Source organism: Tachysurus vachellii, chromosome 8, assembly GCF_030014155.1.
Source record: "Tachysurus vachellii isolate PV-2020 chromosome 8, HZAU_Pvac_v1, whole genome shotgun sequence".
Classification (NCBI taxonomy): domain Eukaryota; kingdom Metazoa; phylum Chordata; class Actinopteri; order Siluriformes; family Bagridae; genus Tachysurus; species Tachysurus vachellii.
In genome coordinates this window covers 9427167-9445185 of record NC_083467.1, presented here as the reverse complement: position 1 = coordinate 9445185, position 18019 = coordinate 9427167, and the positions used below count along the sequence as shown (strand labels likewise).

Sequence of the window (18019 nt, the reverse complement as noted above, 5' to 3'; positions counted from 1 at the left end):
GATGAATGAATCAATACAAAACGATAATTTTGTAATAAATGCGCGACAATACGAATACGAAACAATGTACAGTATTTGTACAATTTTTAATAATCTATTACATATTAACAATGGGGTATATGCAGAGATCATGAGAAAATTAAGTCATTATCGCAAAACAACTTTTGTTATATCAAGATAATAAGATTTTTTTTTTTAACACGACAAAACAAGAAAGAAAAAATATAATAATGCATGGCCTCTTAGGACTTTTGTACCTAGGTCTATTTGATCTCCCAAGAAAGTTCTCTTATATGTCCCACTGTCATGCTTTAAACTAAAGGGTGACAGATCCTTTGCAGGGAAAGTTCTTCCATTTCTGCTTTTAAATCTGGGCTGAAGACAGACTTTTGTTCTCTGGCCTTCTCGGCTCACTGATCTGTGTTTCTTTGCCCCTGCAGTTTGCTAGTTGACGTTGTTGTTAATGTTTTGGTTTTGTTGGAATGTGTCTCTCTATGTATTTCATTTTATTTATTATATTACTGTATGTTTGTATGAACTGTTTTATGTCTTTATACAGCACTTACAGTGTTTAAATTCACTTTAGAAATATAATGTACTTACTTACTTCATTTCACTGTGTTGTGTTGTGTGGGGTGAATGTGTAGGTGTGGGTACTCGGGTTTGTTGGCACTGCCTCACCCTCAGGGATGAAAATAACTCTCGGGCACACATAACTGTCAGTGTCCACTCTGTATAACCTTGAACAAGCTCCGTCTCATCCACAGCACTTCTTTTAACCAGACTGAGGGAAGCTTTTTGCACCTTGACTCGACCTGGCCTACAAACAGCATATGGCAGCACTCAGAGAGAGGCGACAAAGCGCTATCATTCTTAAATGTCAGGCTTTATGAGATGTGAGTCATCAGAGGGGCTGCCATGCAGGGAGTGAGGGATAGAGGGAGAGGTGATGATGGCATGATGATGGCAGTGTGTGCACCTGATCAGCCCTGTGGGGGAAACTTCCAGCTGCCTTCGTCTCAAGCACTCTCCTCCCACGTGTGTATAAATCTCCTCAGATGTTGTGTGTGCGAGTGTGTATGTGTGTGTCTGTTTGTGTGTGTGTTGCTGTGTTCAAGTGTGTGTGTAAAATGAAACACACATGTTCTCCATGCCATTCTCCATATTCATGAATGCTGGGGGAAAGAGATGCTGTGCTATTATTAGAGAGGCCCTGGCAGATTCTTCCCAGTTCTGTGATATCTTGGCCCAATCGGGGCAAACAGGTCGGGAAATTTATGTACACATGCGAACAGGCACATTCACGACTGTGCTTGAACTACAATTACAATTTTTCTCTAACACCCTCCTACTCCCTCTATTATCAGTTATCAAAACCTTACTGAGAACAAATGAATTAGTAAGTCAGAATGATTGGTAAATAATTATCCATATAAACACTTACAAGCAAGTATGTACGTTGTATGTTGACGCCACCTAGCTTATGGACATCTGATCACCACAGCTATATGTAAGCTTTCTGAACATCCCAGTCCAGATTTATTTCCCCTATTTCTGTTAAAATAATCTCCACTCTTCCAGAAAGAAATTCCATTAGATGTTGGAGCCTGGCTGTGGGGATTTGTGTTCATTCAGCTACAAGAGCATTAGTGAGGTCAGGGACTGATGTAAGGTGAGGAGACCTGGTGCGCTGTCAGCATTCTAGTTCATCCCAAAGGTGTGCAGTGGGCTTGAGGTCAGGGCTCTGTGCAGGACACAGTTCTTCCACTCCAACCTTCACAAACCATGTCTTCGTGGAGTTCTGTACACAGAAGCAGTTTCATGCTGGAACAGTTTTCAACCACTTCAGTTCCAGTGAAAAGACATTTATCTGCATCAGACTTTATATTTGGAGAAGGTTTGGCATATGGGTGTGACGGTTAGGTGTCCACATACCTTTGGCTTTGGCCATATAGTGTATCTACTGACAATATGCCAATTAACACACAGTCTGTGTTTAACAGTGTCAGATTTATCCTTTAAAACAAGTGGCGATGAACTCTCAGCTATACGATATGAATAACTTAAGACCAATAATGATGTAAATCCATGTATTAATATATGTACAGTATATGCTACATCCTACATTATATACACCATATACGTACACCACTAATGTGCTGTTCATACAAGTCTATACAAATGCTTTCCTATTTTTTAAATTCCTATTAAATAAATCAATAAATCAATGTATTTCACCCATTTTATTTGAATAAATGTATGACTTGTGATATGAAACAGTTTACACAAAACAAAATGAATGAATTATATTATTGCCACAAATGATCACATATGAAAAAAGCCATAGGCCTTTATTACAGAAAACAGGCTTGAAGGTTTTAAAACAAACTCAAATCCCACTAAGCTTTGTGCATTGGGTGGAGAAAACTACAGCTTTTGGCTCTGAAAACTGCTGCTAGTTTATACACACTTAAAATGCCGTGTCGTAATTCAGGGAGCGATCAAGCTGCACAGGCCTGCATTAGATAATAATCCCAAATTGCTTCCTTTCACTAAATACGCTCACTACCTATGCTCTAATATAATATGAAATGCATTATATATGCGCAGAATGACAAGTGCAATTCAGAAAAATGTGACAAGGTGGATGTTTTATGGCTGAATGTATTAGTCAAATTATTGATTTGTTCTACATAAATTTGCTTAAGAAAGAATAAAATGTATTCTGTTCTAATATTTCAACCTGCTTATACATATACAATTATAATGAATTTACAGTTTGCAAAAGTATTAGAGTGAGAGTAGTGTTGTTACTGTTCACCTAATGGTCACTCTTTCTGGTTGTTCCGCATGACTTGGCTTCACTGCAGCTTAATTTCTGTAGATTCTCCAGTTTCATCCTCTCTCTCTCTCTCTCTCTCTCTCTCTCTCTCTCTCTCTCTCTCTCTCTCTCTCTCTCTAACTCTCACACACAGTAACTGTACTTTCAACTTACAGTTGCTGGGTTTGTCTTTCAGTTAATCTTGCAAAAGTTCTGTTGAAGTTGATACATGAAGTATTAAAACACTCATTAATTAAAATGCACGACTTACTGACTATCTGTTCTTGGTTAGAAGTGGCATTAACCCATTCCACTTTACTTGGGTACTGTAGATCAGGGAATGACAGAGATGAATGAACAGTCCTATAAAAAGAGGCACCCTCAAACCCAAAACATACATGAACACCAACACCCACACACACACTCACACCCACACTGAATCACATGCATACACACAGGCACAAAGGCACTCACATAGACAAACACAAAGCCAGGATGTCGGGGTTATTCAGGGTTCAAAGTGTCCTGTTTACACAGCGCTGTTTGTGCTGTACTATAATTATTAGCCTTTGCCTCACCACACAGCTACACACCAAGAAATGCTTTCTGAGTCTTATGGATCAACTGAAGATGATTGAATTAGGTAATATGTATGTGCTTTGTATGGCGTCCTCTGGAGTGAAGTCAGAGTGTAAACATCCTGTGAGAGAGAGATCATGCTGCACAAAATCTTTCCACTGTAAATCCTCACTGTCTCCTCACTAACTCCCCTCAGCGCTTGCTGTCCTTGCATGAGGGGCTTTTCAGAGTTCTGACCTCCCCCTCTTTCTTCTTCAGTCTTCGTTATCCTCTTATCCCACTACTGACATTCATTTGGACTGGAGATTATACTACTCTGCCTCTTTCACTGTCTCATTCTCTCCCCTCTATTTTTGTGTCTCCTTTGATTCCTTTCACTCCGTATCTTCCTACACTCTCCCTGCTCTCTCCACTCTGAGTGTACAGTATACTGTATGTGTGCTTTCGCTCATTCTGAGCAGAAGCAGAAGGGAGATCTAGAGTTCAACTTCATTTCTGACACATTGGCTCATATCCGCTAGGCCTCAGATTGGTCGCGTTCCAACACCAACAGGTGATCTGTAGAGCAGGGTGGAAACAGGAAGTCGGCTGCACGTGGTGGCGACAGCTTGTGGGAGGCATTGTCTGGCTCCTCCCACTCAGGTCACACCAGTTGCCTTGGCCATGCCAATCACCAAGCAGGGGGCCAAAAATGAGAAGAGAGAAAAAGCAATAACTATCCTCTCTGTGCAGAATTTTTTTATTCCACTCTTAATGCACAGTGACATTACTCTGCTCGATGATCCTTTTGGGCTCAGCTCATACAATCAGCCCACGCAAATACACCACCACCATTTCTCACTATTGAAAAACAGCCCTGCATTCACATGTATCAATATTCCATTACCCTAGAGCCATCAAGAACACACACAAACGTTAATAATGGCCGGGGTTTTTTGCCCATTAGAGATGTGATGCCATAAAATATTGATTTGTTCTTGAAAAAGCAGACCAGTCTCCATTCATAATACAGCAGTGTGCTGTCATTAATGGTAGCAAATAAAGCAAAGACTAACAAAAAGCTCTGAGGCCAAAACTGGTGGTTGGTTGGAGAAAAGAAATGATCGTGTTTGACTTCTTTGTCACGTTGTTGAGCCAAAATAAATCAGTACTAGAGCGCCATCCAGTGGTCAGCAATGCAAATGTGTGTGTGTCTCTGGAAGCTGGAAGCTTTCTAATGATTTCTTTTGGTCAGTGATAGAAAAATTGGTTGTCATAAATGCAGTGTGTTAAAAGGAGACAGAACTATTTCACGTAAAATCACATTTGATGTAGTTGTGTAGTAATTCCAAAGACTATAGAATACCTACCATATATGTATATTAGGTGTAGGTGCAAAAAATCGATGAATACAGTTGCACTTGAATGTAATATGTGATTCATTGAATCAGCAGGCTTTACCATTTAAAGACGTTTTAAACTCCACTTGTTTTCTGAATTACTCATGGTTCTTATTTGTCATGTCACAGTTCCATGTCACCGTTCAGTATTGAGAGCATGCGGCGACCTCGGCAGTCTGAGTCTCCAGACTCTAAGAAGAGACGCATCCACAGATGTGACTTTGATGGTTGCAATAAGGTTTACACTAAGAGCTCCCACCTAAAAGCACACCGGAGAACACACACAGGTTCGTCAATCACACACCAATACACATTCCCTTCAAGGCATGTATATGGTATTAATGTTTTGTAATGACTTTCTTGAAGTTATTCAGTCGACTCATATTCATTTTTCAGTAACATAAAGTTGAGTGCAAAAGTTTTCATTCTCCTAGTAACAATTTGTTAACTTAAAGTAGTAAAATAGTTGTTAAGATAGTAATAGAAAAGGTTTTCGTTCAGAATGAGATGACACTGTAATGTAAAACTCATCCAAATATGGTGTTGTTACTATAGTAACAGCTTACATAGAGACATGTATGGCAAAGTCTTCACATAAACAGATTTGTGTGAAATCATTGAAATAGTGATTCTTTCAGACAGTTTGCTATTAGTAATGACAGCCTCATCACTTAAAGATTAAAAAGTAATTGTACATAAATGTATGGACAGAGTTTGTTTTTTTCCTTTTAATAAATGAAAGAAATGTTAGATGTTTTTGGAAAATAAAAAACCTTTAGTTGTTTCAGCACCCATCATTTATATTTTCCTCTAAAAGCATGCAAAATCACATCTTGAGTATCTCTTGCTTACATTTACATTTACAGCATTGCCAGATGCCTTTATCCAGATTGACATTCTCGTGAAGTCTAAATCAATGAATAAATCGATACTGGTTCACTAGGTCATAGACACAGAACACAATCAGTCTAAACTCTGTTAGGACATAATACAAAAAAAAAAAGCACTGATAACTTACGTATTAGCATTTAAAAAAAAAAGTGCTAGTTTAAGTATTTCAGGAAGAGGTAAGTCTTTAGTTGTCGTTTGAAGACTAACAGTGACTCAGCTGTTCAGCTCAGTTCATTCCACCACATAGGTACAGTACTTAATCTCTTTTACATCATTTGAACAAAGTTGATGTTCTCTCATAGGCTGCAAGTTGCTGTACAACCTTCTTGATATGTTTGTACCACTACAGGACTGCATGGCTAATCATTGCCTATTCTGTTTTACACCTTTGTTAGAGCTCTGTTACATTTACATTTACATTTCCGGCATTTGGCAGACGCCATTATCCAGAGTGATGTACAAAAGTTCTTTGAAGGATACCATCAAACTAAAACTTTTTTTAAATACAGTACACACATAAAACAAGCAGGAAAAAAGTGCTAGTTTAAGTATTTCAGGAAGAGGTTAGTCTTCACCGATCGTTTGAAGACAGCAAGTGACTCTGCTGTTCGGACATCTAGGGAAATTCATTCCACCACCTCGGTGCCAGAGCAGAAAAGAGTCTTGCTCTATACCTACCTCTTAGTTATCTTAGTTACCGGTTATACGTCACTGCTTCCTTTAAATCAGGTCTGAGGACTGACAGAGTTGTAGAAAGAATCTTCACAAACACGCCACAGTGAATACAAACCTTTTCACTTAAGTATCAAAGCTTGTCGTCAGCTTAATTTAATTACGATATTTAACGCATTGCTTTTTTGCATCTCGTTCTCTAGGTGAGAAGCCGTACAAGTGTACCTGGGATGGCTGCACGTGGAAGTTTGCTCGCTCAGATGAGTTGACGCGACATTATCGGAAGCACACAGGGGTGAAGCCTTTCAAATGTGCGGACTGCGATCGTAGCTTCTCACGCTCAGACCACTTAGCCCTGCACCGACGCAGACACATGCTGGTCTGATGGAAGGCCATCTTATACAACCTCTCTCTCACACACACACACACTCACACACCCACACACGTGCACATGCACACCAAGGGAGCTGGGTCTCTCCTTGCACTTGTTCAGCTGGGCTGGACACAGTCATGGCCATCCCAGGCCCTGGTGAAAAGTGAGAGAGAGGAAGTTTGGAGGATGCATGACATGACATGATGGACAGAATGTTTTGATGGAGCTGAACAGGGTCTGCCTCAAGGATGGAGCAAAGCTGCTCTACAGATCTGGGCTCATCTTGAAGTTTCAGGACATCTTGAACTGGAGCACTTGTCCAGATCCTGGTTGTTAGTTTTTGCGTGAGAGTTCTTCTGTCTGCAATTTTTTATTTTAAACTTAGCATCCTTGTTTTGTTCTCATTTTAAATGTCTGCTTCCTTTTTTGCCATCAACAATGTGAAGAAGTGCAGTATTGAATGGCTTCCTCTTTTCAGATCTGGAGCTTGATATTGTAGACACAGCCAGGTTCCTACAGGAACAACATTTTCATAAATCCTGATTTCCTCTTAAGCCAGCACACCTGAAAATGGGGAGTCATCTCTCTGGCAAAGAAGACTCTGAGTCAGCGATTCATGAGGTAAAGCTGAAGATTTTTCATAGAAAACAAGTCTGCAAATCATCAAATAACATTATACAAACACCCTGTGACACATCACAGGAATCATGCGGTTTCTATATTATAGATTTTTTTCTGCTGATGTTGGTTTTCACACTAAAACGGTTTTCTGCAGCACATTTGCGGAACTCAAGTGTATGGGGTACGTTTGGCTTTAAGAACTCTCATCTGTTTCTTTATGGTGACAAACAGGGATATATAACAGTGCATTCGATTCTGTGATCAGCCAGTGAGTGTGATTGTATTCTGTTCATATTTTAAGTTGTGAATACTTCTCCCGGCTTTAGCCTTTTTCAGTTCTTCAAATATGGATGAGCCCTGAAATAAATGAATACAGTAAAGTACTATGCTCATCACACACAACGCTGACCTCCGCTACGTTTGACTGGCTGACACGATGATAGCTCAATGCCCTCTTTAGCTTTAAGGAAATTTGGGTGCAAAAGAAAAAAAAAAAACAAGAACACAAAACAAACACTTCTGCTAACACGGGCCTTTCATGGTGTGATTGTTTTTTTTTTTTTTTTTGTACTTGAACAGACAATACAAGCCAGGAGAGCAATACACTCACTCTAGAGAGTGAAGGGAGAGGGAGAAGGCCTCATGGCTGCCTCACTTACTCCACCAACAGAGGGCTTTGAAAACATGGACAAATTGCTGACTTTCTACCATTGCCACTTGTTTTTCTATACTAGAGAATCTTGTATATTTGTAATGGATTTGTAGTTCTAGTTTTCAAAATAGCAAAAGCATATTGCTATTTTAGTCTCACACCTGAAGGATTTGATTGCACTCAGAAGAAGATTTTCTTTTTTTAAAGAGCCATTGTGTGGCACTGCAGGTTTGCCCAAATGAAGCTCATTTTGCTCCAATAAACCTCTCTCTCTCTCTCTCTCTCTCTCTCTCTCTCTCTCTCTCTCTCTCTCTCTCTCTCTCTCTCTCTCTCTCTCTCTCTCTCTCTCTCTCTCTCTCTCTCCCTCTCTCTCACACATACACACACACACACAGATAATGCACACAATGGACGGAGGGCATTTCATTCAACATTTCTTCGTGTTTTATATTTTTGAAATCATTTCTGAACCCTGAATCTGAAAGAGCTCACTCAGTTTTCCACTAGTGTAATTATTGTAGTGCACTACTAGTGCACTGGCCAAGTCTTTTCTAGTGCACTAAAGAATAAGCAGTTTCAACTTCATTCACCTGATTCTAAAATATAATCCGGCCACCAGAGGGCGATCGGGGAACAAAATAATCCAAACAAATTGTAAAATCTGTATGTTCATGTTTGTGCAGTGATTTGTCATTGAGTTGAATGAAGTTTTAAATTGAATTAAGTCATTCAGTCTGAGTTCGTAGATGCTTTGTTCATCTTTGGTGGCCTTAAGATGAATATTACAAGATCAATTTGTATTAAACAATATGACAGATACAGAATCTTAAAGCGTCCATTGTACACTGAGATTGTCATTAGATTGGTGTTAGAGCAGCACTTTCATAAATCCAGTACATGCCTACATATTACTGCAAAATAAAATGCTATCTTAAGTGAAAATGTCTTAAATATATTCACGAGCTTAGTATTATTTTTTTTCAATAGGATTGCAATGAACTAAATAAACTAAATAAAAGATAATTCAACTAATTTCTTGATCATTTCTTTCAAGCTTGAGTTGTCTTAAAAGGCTAAAAATGTATATATATATATATATATATATATAACAAAATAATAAATAGAAAATCTGGCAATAGAACATGACTATTTTAAGCTTGAAATAAGTTTAATCATTGCATATTTATCTTTTATTGTAATGTTATAAAAGAAATACTAGCTACTTTTGATTATTTCAAGGAATTTACACTTGCTAAGATGTCTTTTTTTTTTGCAGTACACACACACACACACACACACACACACGCTCATGTGCACTGCTGTTGGAATCTCCATGTCCATATTATCATACAAGCAAAACAAAATTCAAGTGTGTTTTATGAAATGCTGTAAAAGGAACGTGTCCCTCACCAACATTTGTGTGACCAGCATCACCTTGCTTTTTTGTCATCAGAAGTATTATAATCTATTCTGTTGTTTCGTTTGTTTGTCTACACATGCGTGTTTCCTGTGGTACATGGGCTTGAGTGTATCCTCAGCACCTTGTTTTTATGAAGTATGAATATGAAATGAATTATTTTCATCATAGACATAACATTAATCAGCAATGTATCTTATCATCTTATACTGTATTTTTTGAGAAATCTCCTCAATGTGAGGCACTTCATCTGCATATTGCTATTTTATGTATAAAAAAAAAGAAATCTTTTAAAATGTTGTAATATATGTGAAAGTGAAAGTTATTACTCAGTTTTTGAAGGCTGTATATACCTATTAAGAATAGGGCTTTTTGTTAGTTTTTTTATTTAATTGTTTTTTTTTTTAATACAAGGGATTAACTTTATACAACTACAATACAGAGATGATCATTACCTGTTGGTACACAGTGTATAATGGGACTGTGTGGGAGAATGTTTGAGGGTTTTATCATCTTTAAAGCACCTGTTCCTTACGATTAATGTGTAGTGATTAAACAATCCATCTAAATGTGCACATAGCTGTCTCTGTGCACAGTCAGCCATTTCTAATACTCTCTTACATGTTTTTATTACAATAACATTTCACGAAATGTAAAAATGAAAAAAAAAAAAAAAAGACAACCCAGTCAAATGAATGTCTCTTTCCAAACAGTATTCAGGAGCCATCAGCATTTTTCTCTGTTTTTTTTTTCTTCTTTCCTCAAATTTTATGTATTTATTTTTTGTTTTCTTTTCTTTTCTTTTCTTTTATTGTATTATTATTATTATTATTTTGCCGTACTGAGATATCAGTGACATTTGTATTTGGCATAATTTTTGATCTGGTACAGTAAAAATGTTTGCCTATAAAGTGTATTAACAAATTCAAGCAAAGTTTTATATCAAATTTTATTTCGTCTTTAAAAAGAGAATGGTAAAATATAGGACAATAATTAAAGGGAGCATCCTTTTTTTTTTTTAAACAAAAAAACAAGTATTACTTTCTGCTCTGGCATTCTTACACTTTCTGTCGCATAATTTTGTAAAGGTGAACAGGGTCAAAGTTATGCAATAATGATTAGTGCCTAATATCTTATACAAGAAGCACATGCAGAAAGGCAAAAGATGCCATAAGCACAAAAAAAAGTGCATCCGGTACCAATAAACCTGTACAAAATACCAGACCCTAATGTACAGTATCAAGCCTGTTTGTAAAGCACTGAGCCTTACTGAGCTGTGAACATCTGCCCGTTAATCACTTAGTGAGCAAAGCTGTAAGCGTTTCCTTGGGAGGATTTGGATGGATATACCTTACACCTTATACCTTTCAATATCAACTTGACTGAAGGACACAGTTTCTCCATTATTAAGGTTGACTTTTACCTCTTTGATACATTACACAGAGCTGAATTTGAGTAAGTGGCACCTTACAGCTGAATTTCGGTGCCTACAGAGCGAACCTACAGCACAAAAAAAGACAATTTGGCTTTGTTCATTTCTCTGTGAAAGCTAGTTTCTGATTTGTATTCAATTTATTCTGTACAGTATTGCCTCTGTTTCAATATTAACTTCATTTCTTAATCTAAATATCTACTTTATTTTGTCTTTTTTTTTTTCGGATATTCTGTGATTCTCGTTCTTATATTTATGTATAGTGTATGTGTATTGTAAATATATATTTCAGAGCTTTTCATTTTACTGCAGAGTTTGTGACTTTTTGCCCTGCTTTGCTTCAAAGGGAATCCCTTCACACTGAATTCTATCACAGAATGTCTTCATTTCAAATAATAATAATAATAATAAAAAAAAGTGTTTATTCTTTATTTTAATTCTCCAGAAGGTGTCTAGATATTATGTGCTTTTGGTTTTCTCTGTAGTTTTCCTTTTATTCCCTAAAAGATTGAGCTGTGAATTTAAATTGAGTTTTAACATGATATTTGTATGATAATCTAATCGGAGGCATGGAAGTTAATAAAGTTGCATTTTGTATGGAATACACGTGACTGATTTAAGTGGGCTGATGGTGGCTGGTTTCCTCTTGGGATTCTGAGAAGCTGCATTAAGAGTATGAACAAAAAGTACTTTTTAAATCCTGCTTGACAAAAACTACTGAACACAACAGAACCGTCACAGGAGACAGGGTGCGGCTGTATCACAGACAACGATACCTGGATTTAACCCTGCAGTGTACATCAAATCTCTATAATGACAATGGACTAACCTTTTCTTTTTGGTCTAATAGCTATTCTTATTTTGCTTTCTTTTTTTTTTACTCCCCATAAACTGACAATTATAGAAAATTATAAAGCCATCTTTTAGTTTCAATATAGAATAAACAAATAGCCATGAAAAGGGCTGCATCAATTATTTCAAAGGTTAAATCACTGTAAAACCAGTTAGTCTGCATGCACACATAAAGCCACGTTGAGTGAAGCACTTCAAACAAAAGACAATTTTCAGAAATGGAGCAATAATAGTTTCATTCTCAAATGTACCGTGAGTAACTTACATCCCTACTTTTTTTTTTTTTGTTTACAATCTTGATCATAACCAGCATCAGAGACTACAGTATCTGCCACTTGCCACTGGCCTGTAGCTTCATTAACCAAACTGCACTGCTTTCCTTCCAGACCGACTCATCATGTTCGTCCATTTATTTCTCACAGCCTAATTAAAACCTTCCAAATAAGTCTATATGAAGTTCAGGAAATCGACTCTACACTCATTGATTTGTCTTCTGATACATGATTCTATCATACAGTATAATACAAAAGACATGGACCAACATTGATTTAATATCGCACATTCGACAAAATCTATACACGCTAAAGCTTTGATAATTACAGGCTTGCATCGGCACATAAAGAACACCTAATTCTTTAATAATATCGCTGTTCTCTTTCAAAACCAGTAGTGATAGCTGTATCAATTGAGTTTAATTACACTGTAATTGTACCACACCTGTTATCATTCAGCTATGTGCCTAAAGGGTGGCAGGTGTGGTAAGGCACATGGCAGGACACAATGGCTAGGAACAGAGCAGCAGGACATGCCAGTTTTACTTGTACAGCAAGGCTGTTACTGTGATTTATCCACACATAATTATTCTGTGGAAAATAACGAAGCATGAATTGCTAATGAAGTACGAGATCTGTGACACAAACGCTGTCCAAATACAAATGCATCACTGTATTTTAAAGCTTCTGATTTTAATGCAAGACAAAAATTGACTTTGTGAAATTAGATACTGATGTGAACCATATAAAAGCCATTAGATGTTACGGTCCTTCGTCAGAATTCATTATATTATCTCTGCTATCGTTATTACATTGTCACTAAGAGAGCAGGCCTTCATCGGAGGATTTGACATTACAGATACAACGCTCTGTAAGCTTGACATATATATATATACTGTATATGTATATAAAATGAAGAGCTATCTGCTTTAGCTATGCAATATTCTATGCAACGTTATCCAAAAACTAGCATTTAAGTCTTAACTTATCTAAATGATATCTTTTCAGCATTAAAACCATCGTTCCCGTAGCTATATTCACATATGTGCATAGAGAAGCACTTTATACAGTAAAAAAATTAATCTGAAAAAAATAAAATAAATGAAATGAAATGAAATAAATAATAGGCTAAACGACAATATTTACACATAAAGCTATTAAAGTCCCAAATAAAATATGTAAAGTCTCATACAAATGTGCTTTGATTAATAATAACATTTTCCCCAACAAAAACAAAACCTGAAGAAATGGTTCAAATCGTTTAGCGGTGACAAGAGCACAGGAAAAAAATAAGTGAAATATCTTTCTTTGGCATTTCAAATTCAGTTCTTTGTTTTGTCAGTTCCTCCAGCCTGAATTTAAGAAACACTTCATACTCAACTTGCTCTTTGATGAAATCGGCCGTTAATCTCATTAACGCCTCAGGGCTTTCCAAATAAGTTAAACTTTCAGCTTTACTTGAACAAATGTGAAATGAACTGTAAGGTGCAATGGATTTAAGAAGTAACATTTACGCTTGAAAATATGGAAAAGGCACATATTTGGATTTAAAAAAAAAACTACTTGAACTACTACTATTACTACTACTAAAAAAAAACAACTGATGAAAAAACTTCCTCATCATGTAGTAGTTGTGTTCCACAGGGTTACAGGTCTAGTGCCAACACAGTTTAACACTTGTGCCTCATGAGCTGCCAAAACCAAAGCAAACACAACACACCCAAGCTCTACCGACAGAAAGAGAGGGAGTTATGAAAGCCAGTGTAGCACTGTGGTTCTAGCTCTGGTGTCTCTTCATGTGCAGGGCCAGGTGATCAGAGCGTGAGAAGCTGCGACTGCACACCGCACAGTGAAAGGGTTTAGCACCCGTGTGCTTCCTGAAGTGGCGTGTCAGCTCATCGGAGCGGGCAAAGCGCCAATCACAGCCCTCCCAGGAGCACTGGTATGGCTTCTCTCCTGAAATAAGACACAACACCATGCAGTTATGACACACTGGAGATGCCTTCTCTGTAATGTTGAATAACTTATCCAGGAAAACGAGACACCTAATAGACATCTATAAGGTAGGATGTTATAGAAAGACGATAGCTGTCTCAGCCTTGAGTCATTTACAATCAGTTTGAGAGATTATCTTTCGACAGAGAGCTAACACAGGATTTCAAGTTCAAGTACACATCAAAAAAAGAGTTACGAAGTCTTTCGCAATAAAGGTTTTACCCGTGTGAGTCCGTAAGTGTGCCTTCAGATGGGAGGACTTGGTGTAGACTTTCTTACAACCTGAGGTAAAAAAATAAAATCATAAATAAATGAGATGATGGGGCAAGACAACTTTGAGCTCTGATCATATTAATTTTTTTTTCAATGAGACCTCTATCATGATCTTGTAACAACAGCATGTACTGTAACAATCCTACCATCTATTATTTATGAGGAACTTCTTTTTATATGAGAATCTCTAGCATGTTGAAATACAGTAAGCAGTAAACAGACTGGAGCACATGAACTCATCAAAAATCTCAAATTTCTCCTAAATTTTTCAAAGATTTTAAGCTAAAAAAGTTTTGATTTCTATTCAAAATCATTTTAAAAATGATCAAGTAAAATATAAAATCATCAAGGGCTGTGAGGGGTAATGTTTGTATCTCAAACTGAAACTCGGCACAGAGCCAGTTCTGGTGTTCAAGTATGACAGTGCCTGTGAGCAGAGTCTTTTCTAACAGCTCACCTGGGACATTGCAGTGATGTATCCTCCTCTTGTCTAGATCAGGATTGTTCCTGCGGTTGTGCCTGGAAGGCACCGCTTGTGTTTGTACTGGTACAGCTGCTTGAGGGCCTAAAGCCGGCCCTACCAGTTTAGATGCAATACTGGCAGCATATGAGGGAGGAGGAGACAGCTTGTGTAAGAGATCTTTTCTCCTGTCAGGACTGCTGGGCTCGGAGTTAGGAGGGGAGGGGGGGAGATATGGCATATTCGGCTGCTTGTGATGCCGACCAAAGTGACCGGCAGGTGAAGACCCACAAGTGCCCATATCACACATGGGTCTTCGTGCCATCTGAGTAATGGATGAATTCATACTGTTGTATGATGACCCTGATGAGCAAATGCCAGACAAGGGACCAGACATTACAGTGTCTAGGTCTGAATTCAGAAGTTGGAATAGAGGAACATCTTGATAGTTGAGCTCAGGTGTCTCCTGTTTGATGAACGCAGAGCTGCACGTTCCACTGGCTGGGCTGTAGTGGTGTGAGTATTCTGAGGGTGGAGGAGCTGACTGGACGGTGCTGTGGCAGCTTGGGTAGCTGACTGTATGCATGGGTTCTGTTTTCATCTGTGGAGCCATCGTCTGCCTTGTTGGTCGACAGAGACCGGAACGCACATATGGGATTTCAGGCAGGAAGACGTTCATGTTGATGCTGTAAGGTGAATCTTGTTCCATGGTCATGAAACCGTTCTGATTAAACTTCTTATGCTCTGGCATGGTCTGGAAATCAGTGGGCATGTATTTCTCCATCTAAGAGAAAACCAAACATGATGATTTCATTCTTTAATACGCCGCAAATAAACAACCATTGCTCGTTAAAAAACATGCTAATATCTTGAATGAGAGAATAATCAGAGCATTTACATATAAATAAACAGTAGTTGAGCTATAAATAAACAATAGAGTGGACATACCAAATGGGCAATAACAAAGCATCTTGGCACAACATGCCTTCACATATTTACGGCATTACATACTGTAATATCTTTCGGTAAAACAGCTAAATCAAGCAAACAGGAATAAGACTGTATAATAATTCTTACACAAAGGATTTGAACAGCTAGTGGATCTTCAGTGCATTCACGATCGAAATATTCACTAATAAACCTTTATAGTGTTTATCAAAGTTAAACACAAACAAAACACCATGAAGTGTAAAGTCCTCACAGACTTTAGATCCCAGCGTTAAGTGTAAGTGTAAATCACTTCCTTTCCTGTATAGTCTATTGAATTTTGGAAAAAAGTTATAAGAAATGATGCTTTAGAATCTTTTACGTAATAATATGATAGGACTAAAGCATAAATTCTATATTACTGACTCTGTACAGAGAAAAAACAACAACACATTTGTAGTATAGAATAAACACATGCACTGTAGGAGTAAACAGAAGTGCACTACAGAACTAGGGAGATATTGCGATGGTATATTATATTCAGTGCCTTCTTGAGGGATCAAGGATGCAAAGCTCTATTACTGCCAACACACAGCCTGAACATTTTCTCCTGGAATCTGAATTTAGCTCTTCCAGCTGCTCGCCTGATCTGGAGAGCTCAGATTAAACCATCAAACACTCAAGGACAGTTTTTTGCTGCTACACAGACAAACACGCATATTTACACGCAATAAAAGGAGAAAAAGAACTCCCTTGTTACGGATCAGGAAGAAAAACAACCGAGGCACGTTTTTTTTGTTCTTTGCATATATCGGTATCCTCGTGCGGGATCTGAACCATGAGCAATGCTACAGATTACCGTACCAGAGTGTGCTGATCTGGTGGGGTGCCATTAAATCTACTCCTCCCTGTGAGACGCTCTTGAGGTCTGAAAACGTCTCCATGCGCAACCTCGGCCACCGGGAGAGGCGTGTTATACGACTCCTGTGGAGCTTGAGTGGAAGACGCACTTCTCCTAAGCAAAGCGGTAGCCATTAAACGCTGCTCTTTGCACAACAGATCGATGGAGCTGAAGTCATTCACTCGGCCGCGGTGTAAATCTGAAGGGCAACACGGAGCTGTCAGGAGCGGATCCGCGCGTCTGACATGACACATGACGCAGGAGGCTCATTTCAACGCCGCGAGACTGGGCGGGGCTCCAGAGGCGCAAACCTAAATAATTACAGCGCGCTTTTCATCCTGTTAACGTTTATGTGTCCTGGGTTAGATACGACACACACCTCGTATTGTCCTTGAGGACAAATACATTGACTCCGTATAGGACACCTTTAATAACCACTGAGCTCGCACTCTCACCTCACCTCACCTGAGAGCTCCAAGTTTGCGCCCTCCTAAAAAAATGTTTTCCTTATTTCACAAGGCTTTACGGCTTGTTTTAAACCCTAGGCTTTAAGGTTAAACAGGGTCACACACACACACACACACACACACACACACACACACACACACACACACACACACACACACTCACACACACACACACACTCACACACTCACTCACACACTCACACACACACACACACACACACACACTCACACTCACACACACTCACACACACAAACACACACTCACTCACTCACACACACACACACACACACTCGCACACACACACACACACACTCACTCACTCACACACACACTCACACTCACTCACTCACTCACACACACACACACATACACTCACTCACTCACACACACTCACACACACACTCACTCACACACACTCACACACACAGACACTCACACACTCACACACACACACACAAACTCACTCACTCACACACACAGACACACACACACTCACTCACACACACACAGACACTCACAGACACACACACAGACACTCACATACACACACACTCACACACACACAAACATGCACACACTCACTCTCTCTCTCACACAAACGCACACATACTCACAGACACACACTCACTCACACACACACAGACACACACACACAGACACTCACAGACACACACACTCACATATTCACACACACAGACACTCACATACACACACACACTCACACACACACAAACATGCACACACTCACTCTCTCTCTCACACAAATGCACACACTGAGCACACACACACAGAGTTCATACATAGTTCATTCATTTATGAACATGAACATCTTTTCATTCTTTTGGGAGGGACTGTTCTGACGCGCTCTCTCTCTCTCTCTCTCTCTCTCTCTCTCTCTCTCTCTCGCTCGCTCTCACTATTAATAAAGATATAGGGATGTTAGGTTAGTAGCATGTTTGCTAATGTCTCTGGAGAATCCCGTTTAATTGCCTTGTGTGTGTAAGTTTCCTCTTTGTACTCTGGTTTCCTACCCG

General features: G+C 38.7%; 2 protein-coding genes across 5 annotated transcripts in view; one reads left to right on the top strand and one right to left on the bottom strand.

The window, feature by feature from the left end:
• Window positions 1-10422, top strand: part of klf12b (Kruppel like factor 12b) — a 37457-nt gene extending 27035 nt beyond the window's left edge. For 3 of the 4 annotated variants that reach the window (XM_060876116.1, XM_060876114.1, XM_060876115.1), the window contains 2 exons: window positions 4909-5066; window positions 6546-10422. In XM_060876116.1, the coding sequence (XP_060732099.1) occupies window positions 4909-5066; window positions 6546-6727 (340 nt within the window). In that variant the 3' untranslated portion in view covers window positions 6728-10422. Of the gene's footprint in view, window positions 1-767; window positions 1039-4908; window positions 5067-6545 lie in introns of those variants that run through there. The other variant, XR_009648954.1, reaches the window with a different exon arrangement.
• A 72-nt stretch (window positions 10423-10494) lies between these two features.
• Window positions 10495-16917, bottom strand: klf5b (Kruppel like factor 5b). The gene is given in 5 exon segments (XM_060876112.1): window positions 10495-13917; window positions 14179-14238; window positions 14687-15473; window positions 16481-16694; window positions 16696-16917. Coding segments are annotated over 5 exon segments (1332 nt in total). The 5' UTR covers window positions 16788-16917; the 3' UTR covers window positions 10495-13738.
• Window positions 16918-18019: the final 1102 nt, after the last annotated feature.